We start from the raw sequence: 7,500 nt of genomic DNA on the forward strand, positions 1-7,500 counted from the left end.
TTTAAAAATAAAATTTAACAAAATAAATAAAAACAGATCTGAAACATTTCAATGAAATAAATAATAAATAAATAATAAACAGATTTAAATCAGTAGAGGATGGTGGTCACAGACAGGTGGACGGAGGATGATGATGATGATGATGAAACAGGTCGTTGTGATGAAGGTGATGAAGATGAGAACATTCAGACTCTAAAGAGAGGAATAAGCTGAAATGAAGATCATTAATAATCTATCTTTGATTTCAATGTTTTTAAAGATGATAGAGAGTCTGAGTGATCGTCTTTGTTCCCCTGGGTGACGTCTGTCAGGAGGAAACCTGCAGGCAGAACGCAGGGCTGAAACACCCGCGCTCCTCTCCTCTGTATTTAAACATCAGCTCTGTTTTTAAAGTCTCCTTTAAAGGAAGTGAAATCCTCAAAGATTGAAATCTCTCCATCTGCAGGTTAGAAAATAAACCCTCAGGTTCATGAATCTACTCTGTTCCTAATCATTATGAAAGTTACATTTCTGTGAATATTTAAAAAATATGTTAACAGTCGTTTTCTGGTTTTTGAAGAAGTCAGGTTCTGACTCTTCTCCTCCATGGAGGGACATTTGTACCCCGTCCTGAACCTGTGGGTCCTCTCTGGGTTCAGGACGGAGTAGAAAGGTCCTTCATGGAGGAGACGACATTCAGCTGAAGTGAAGGAGACGCTCATGTTCATGTATGATGATGCACCGTCACACGCCTCGCCTTAGTCTCAGGACAGGACGGTGTCTAAGAGGGTCGCCTCAGGAACCGGTCTGCTCACCTGATCTCAGCCCGACTGAGAACTTAAGATCGATAATAAAGGAGATGATTTAATACAGCTCAAAGAGCATCTTTGGAAAGACAGAGAAGTCATCAGAAACTAGATCAGTTCACTGAGACCTCTGACCTCTGACCTCTGACCCTCACTGAGAGAAGAGGAGGTTATATTAGAGAAACTCTGAAGATTTAAAATGATTCAAAGACTTTAACAGTTTTATTTTGTAATAAATGTAAAGAAGTGTTGTTCTGGTTGAAGTTTGAAAACAGTTGTAGTAAATATTATTATTTCAATCAATAGAATGTTTAAAATGATGCCCAGTTTCATTTATTAGTTCAATGCTCTTTTCATAAACATGGATAATAATTGTCACTCATTTCTGCAGATTCTGTATTTATTTATGACACACTTTGAAAATCCTCATTTGAACCTCACAGTTAAAGAAATGTATTCTGTGTCTGACTTCATGTGAAAACGACTGTTAGCATACTTCTTCATATATTCATAAAATGCACCTTGCATGATAATCAGGAACGCTGAGTAAAGGCTGATGAAGAGGATTTGAACGTCACATGTTGACGCTCTGAAGGAACCCGGCTGAGCTCCTCCAGAGGACGGAGGTGATGGAGGAGAGGAACAGATCCTCTGAAAACCCCGAGGACCGAACGTCCAAAACCAAATCCCATGAAGACGTACGAGTGAGCTCGTCTTTCTGAACTGTCCATCCATGGACACGTTCTTATTTCATCAGACTCTGAGTGGAAACACAACCTGATCCTTTACAGAGTTCTTATTAGTGATTAATAAACACAGAGCAGGGTCATCAGTCTGGACTAAAACCAGGACTGAACCTGTGACGTGGTCAGAGGAGGGTCTGTGGTGGATCACGGTGAGATCCATGAGTCCGGTTTGTCCTCAGAGTTCTGGTTTGTCTCTAAATGTCCTCTCTGATCTGTAAACACAGACTCTCAGGGTTCCCTCACTGAGGAGCAGGACTCTGTAAGTCCACCTCAGGTATCCTGTGATCTAAAGCCGGAGAGGGAACCTTTCCTTTGGACTTTAAAAGGATAAGAAGCTGAGATCAGCAGCTTCAGGTGTTTAACATCCCTCTCCTCACTCTCCTCTCTCTGCTCACCTCCTGTGTCGTGGTTTACTGAACACACCAGGTGTGTGTCTCCTCCTCCTGTGATCGGTTAGGTAGTCTGAGTCACGGTGAGGTTCCACGTCTGAGAAATCAGAGCTCAGTTTACTAAACACCAGTCTGCAGGGAGTCCACCTCCAGCAGAGCTAGCTCCGCCTGCAGGTCTACGTCCTCATGCCTGTGCTGGTCCCTCATGTCTGTGCTGGTCCCTCATGTCTGTGCTGGTCCCTCATGTCTGTGCTGGTCCCTCATGTCTGTGCTGGTCCCTCATGTCTCTGGTGGTTATATGTCAATTTAACCAGACACCGCCTACATACAACTTTACCTCCACCTACTGGATCAACACACAGACTAACCTGTTTGTGTGTCAGTGGAGACCATGTTTGTGTGTAGATGTTTGTGTGTAGATGTTTGTGTGTCAGTGTAGACCATGTTTGTGTGTAGATGTTGTTTGTTTGTCAGTGTAGACCATGTTTGTGTGTAGACCATGTTTGTGTGTCAGTGTAGACCATGTTTGTGTGTAGATGTTTGTGTGTCAGTGTAGACCATGTTTGTGTGTCAGTGTAGACCATGTTTGTGTGTCAGTGTAGACCATGTTTGTGTGTCAGTGTAGACCATGTTTGTGTGTCAGTGTAGACCATGTTTGTGTGTCAGTGTAGACCATGTTTGTGTGTCAGTGTAGACCATGTTTGTGTGTAGATGTTTGTGTGTCAGTGTAGACCATGTTTGTGTGTAGATGTTGTTTGTGTGTCAGTGTAGACCATGTTTGTGTGTAGATGTTGTTTGTGTGTAGACCATGTTTGTGTGTAGATGTTGTTTGTGTGTAGACCATGTTTGTGTGTAGATGTTTGTGTGTCAGTGGAGACCATGTTTGTGTGTAGATGTTGTTTGTGTGTAGACCATGTTTGTGTGTAGATGTTTGTGTGTCAGTGGAGACCATGTTTGTGTGTAGATGTTTGTGTGTAGACCATGTTTGTGTGTAGACCATGTTTGTGTGTAGATGTTGTTTGTGTGTAGACCATGTTTGTGTGTCAGTGTAGACCATGTTTGTGTGTAGATGTTGTTTGTGTGTAGACCATGTTTGTGTGTAGATGTTGTTTGTGTGTAGACCATGTTTGTGTGTAGATGTTGTTTGTGTGTAGATGTTGTTTGTGTGTCAGTGTAGACCATGTTTGTGTGTAGATGTTGTTTGTGTGTAGATGTTGTTTGTGTGTAGACCATGTTTGTGTGTAGATGTTGTTTGTGTGTAGATGTTGTTTGTGTGTCAGTGTAGACCATGTTTGTGTGTAGACCATGTTTGTGTGTAGATGTTGTTTGTGTGTAGACCATGTTTGTGTGTAGATGTTGTTTGTGTGTGGCGTGAATTCACTGATGAGATCCTCACATGAGGAGAAGTGGAACCTGTTCACAAATCCTAGAGACCATGCAGGAAACCTGTCCTTGTGAGCGCTCACACTTCGCTCATGTTCAACATTTCTCTGCTCAGGAGAACAAGTGTTGATCCTGAGAGAGGAGGACTTCCTTTAGAGCGTGTGCAGAAGAGAACTGAGCGCTTACATGTGTACATGTTGTTTTTTCTAACTCAGGGGAGTCCTTCTAAGATGTGTTGTTTAATATCTGATCACATCCATGTGGATGTAAAGGATGAGGCTGGATGAAGACCACGGCTAACACTGACTCTCCTCTCCTCTGTCTCTGCAGCCTAAATGTTAAATACATCCTCTTCTACAATTTAACTTTGTTGTTGTCTCTAAAAGGATATAACTGTGCCCCACAATCATTTTGTCAGCGCTTTCACGCCATCTCTGTGTGTGTGTGTGTGTGTGTGTGTGTGTGTGTGTGTCCCATAGACTGTATATAACATGGACAGCGTTGCTCCGCCTCTTCCTGTTGTACGGTTTTGAAGCCAAAAAAAACCCCGCTCCATTGTGCAGCAAGAGTCTGCGCTGTGGAGAATTTCTGTGTTGCCACGGTAACAAGCCCCGCCCTACAGCGTAGTGTCACATGATCCTACAGTTTCCCTCTACAGCAGCTGTCAATCAAAGCAAACAGGAAGTGAAACCTCTAATATCCAACGAAGAAGAAAGTGTTCAGAAAATAGAGGCCTTGAATACAAAACAGTCCAATACTAATTACACACACACACACACACACACACACACACACACACACACACACACACACACACACACACACACACACACACACACACACACACACATTCTTTTAACTTTCTGTGTGGGAGAAACATTCGTACCACGTGTATTTATCTTTTAAAGTTTGACTGCAGACCCATTCGAATGAATGACCTATACTGCAGCCAGCCACCAGGGGGCAGACACTTTGGAGGAAGCTTCACTTCCAGCCGAGTGAGATGCACCCCTGGTGTGGACGATTGTTAGCACAGACGTTGTGTATAGATGTCTGTTAGCATAGACGTTGTGTGTAGATGTCTGTTAGCATAGACGTTGTTTGTAGATGTTTATTAGCATAGACGTTGTGTATAGCTGTCTGTTAGCATAGACGTTGTGTGTAGATGTCTGTTAGCATAGACGTTGTGTGTAGATGTTTGTTAGCATAGACGTTGTTTGTAGATGTTTGTTAGCATAGACGTTGTATATAGCTGTCTGTTAGCATAGACGTTGTATATAGATGTTTGTTAGCATAGACGTTGTTTGTAGATGTTTGTTAGCATAGACGTTGTGTATAGATGTTGTTAGCATAGACGTTGTGTATAGATGTTTGTTAGCATAGACGTTGTGTATAGATGTTTGTTAGCATAGACGTTGTTTGTAGATGTTTGTTAGCATAGACGTTGTTTGTAGATGTTTGTTAGCATAGACGTTGTTTGTAGATGTTTGTTAGCATAGACGTTGTTTGTAGATGTTTGTTAGCATAGACGTTGTGTGTAGATGTTTGTTAGCATAGACGTTGTGTATAGATGTCTGTTAGCATAGACGTTGTGTGTAGATGTCTGTTAGCATAGACGTTGTTTGTAGATGTTTATTAGCATAGACGTTGTGTATAGCTGTCTGTTAGCATAGACGTTGTGTGTAGATGTCTGTTAGCATAGACGTTGTGTGTAGATGTTTGTTAGCATAGACGTTGTTTGTAGATGTTTGTTAGCATAGACGTTGTATATAGCTGTCTGTTAGCATAGACGTTGTATATAGATGTTTGTTAGCATAGACGTTGTTTGTAGATGTTTGTTAGCATAGACGTTGTGTATAGATGTTTGTTAGCATAGACGTTGTGTATAGATGTTTGTTAGCATAGACGTTGTGTATAGATGTTTGTTAGCATAGACGTTGTTTGTAGATGTTTGTTAGCATAGACGTTGTTTGTAGATGTTTGTTAGCATAGACGTTGTTTGTAGATGTTTGTTAGCATAGACGTTGTTTGTAGATGTTTGTTAGCATAGACGTTGTGTGTAGATGTTTGTTAGCATAGACGTTGTGTATAGCTGTTTGTTAGCATAGACGTTGTGTATAGATGTTTGTTAGCATAGACGTTGTGTATAGCTGTTTGTTAGCATAGACGTTGTTTGTAGATGTTTGTTAGCATAGACGTTGTGTGTAGATGTTTGTTAGCATAGACGTTGTTTGTAGATGTTTGTTAGCATAGACGTTGTGTATAGATGTTTGTTAGCATAGATGTTGTTTGTACATGTTTGTTAGCATAGACGTTGTGTGTAGATGTTTGTTAGCATAGACGTTGTTTGTACATGTTTGTTAGCATAGACGTTGTGTGTAGATGTTTGTTAGCATAGATGTTGTTTGTAGATGTTTGTTAGCATAGACGTTGTTTGTAGATGTTTGTTAGCATAGACGTTGTTTGTAGATGTTTGTTAGCATAGACGTTGTGTATAGATGTTTGTTAGCATAGACGTTGTGTGTAGATGTTTGTTAGCATAGACGTTGTTTGTAGATGTTTGTTAGCATAGACGTTGTGTGTAGATGTTTGTTAGCATAGATGTTGTGTATAGATGTTTGTTAGCATAGACGTTGTGTGTAGATGTTTGTTAGCATAGACGTTGTTTGTAGATGTTTGTTAGCATAGACGTTGTGTATAGATGTTTGTTAGCATAGACGTTGTGTGTAGATGTTTGTTAGCATAGACGTTGTTTGTAGATGTTTGTTAGCATAGATGTTGTGTATAGATGTTTGTTAGCATAGACGTTGTGTGTAGATGTTTGTTAGCATAGACGTTGTTTGTAGATGTTTGTTAGCATAGACGTTGTTTGTAGATGTTTGTTAGCATAGACGTTGTTTGTAGATGTTTGTTAGCATAGACTTTGTATATAGCTGTCTGTTAGCATAGACGTTGTGTATAGCTGTCTGTTAGCATAGACGTTGTGTATAGCTGTTTGTTAGCATAGACGTTGTGTGTAGATGTTTGTTAGCATAGACGTTGTGTATAGATGTTTGTTAGCATAGACGTTGTGTATAGATGTTTGTTAGCATAGACGTTGTTTGTAGATGTTTGTTAGCATAGACGTTGTTTGTAGATGTTTGTTAGCATAGACGTTGTTTGTAGATGTTTGTTAGCATAGACGTTGTGTATAGCTGTTTGTTAGCATAGACGTTGTTTGTAGATGTTTGTTAGCATAGACGTTGTTTGTAGATGTTTGTTAGCATAGACGTTGTGTATAGCTGTCTGTTAGCATAGACGTTGTGTATAGCTGTCTGTTAGCATAGACGTTGTGTATAGCTGTCTGTTAGCATAGACGTTGTGTATAGCTGTCTGTTAGCATAGACGTTGTGTATAGCTGTCTGTTAGCATAGACGTTGTGTATAGCTGTCTGTTAGCATAGACGTTGTATATAGCTGTCTGTTAGCATAGACGTTGTGTGTTTGTTGTATATAAAGTGTGTGTGTCTTCATGAGTGCTGACTGTGGTCCTCTCTGTGGTTCCAGGATGTCTCTCGGGCCTCTCTGGCGGAGCTCCTCCTCTCTGACCTCCTGCAGGTGGAGAACGAGGCGATGGAGGAGGACGAGAGCTTCCCTCTGAGTGAAGGAGAACCCGAAGACGTCCGCTTGGATCTGGAGCGAGCGGCCGGCGCCGGGCCGCTGCTCGCCCCCCGAGAGAGGAAGGCCGGCTGCAAGAACTTCTTCTGGAAGACGTTCACCTCCTGCTGAGCGCCGCTCCTCCAGCTCGCCCTGTACAGACTCTTTCCTCTGATGATCCTCTCTGAATGTAAACAACATCAAAATATTTTTAACTGTTGATTGAATAAAATCTGTTTGAGACAAACACTGACTGAGTGTGCTGATGGAGGAGGAGGAGGAGGAGAGGAGAGGAGGAGAGGAGGAGGAGAGGAGGAGGAGAGGAGGAGAGGAGAGGAAGAGGAACAGGAGGAGAGGAGGAGGAGGAGGAGAGGAAGCGGAGGAGAGGAGAGGAGGAGGAGGAGAGGAATAGGAAGAGGAGGAGAGGAGGAGAGGAGAGGAGAGGAGAGGAGAGGAGGAGGACGAGAGGGAGGAGGAGGAGGAGAGGAGGAGAGGGAGGAGGGGAGGAGGAGGAGAGGGAGGAGGAGGAGAGGAGAGGAGGAGGAGGAGAGGAGGGGAGGAG

At 42.2% G+C, this 7,500-nt stretch overlaps 1 protein-coding gene across 1 annotated transcript in view; it reads left to right on the top strand.

The window, feature by feature from the left end:
• The window catches only part of sst1.1 (somatostatin 1, tandem duplicate 1), an 8,296-nt gene extending 1,111 nt beyond the window's left edge, over positions 1–7,185 (top strand). Inside the window, exon 2 of the mRNA XM_034678514.1 lies at positions 6,849–7,185. Coding sequence (XP_034534405.1) covers positions 6,849–7,070 — 222 coding nt within the window. The 3' untranslated portion in view covers positions 7,071–7,185. The remainder of the gene's footprint in view (positions 1–6,848) is intronic.
• The last annotated feature ends 315 nt before the right edge of the window (positions 7,186–7,500 follow it).

The sequence above is a fragment of the Notolabrus celidotus genome, unplaced genomic scaffold (genome assembly GCF_009762535.1).
Source record: "Notolabrus celidotus isolate fNotCel1 unplaced genomic scaffold, fNotCel1.pri scaffold_160_arrow_ctg1, whole genome shotgun sequence".
Taxonomy (NCBI): Eukaryota; Metazoa; Chordata; class Actinopteri; order Labriformes; family Labridae; genus Notolabrus; species Notolabrus celidotus.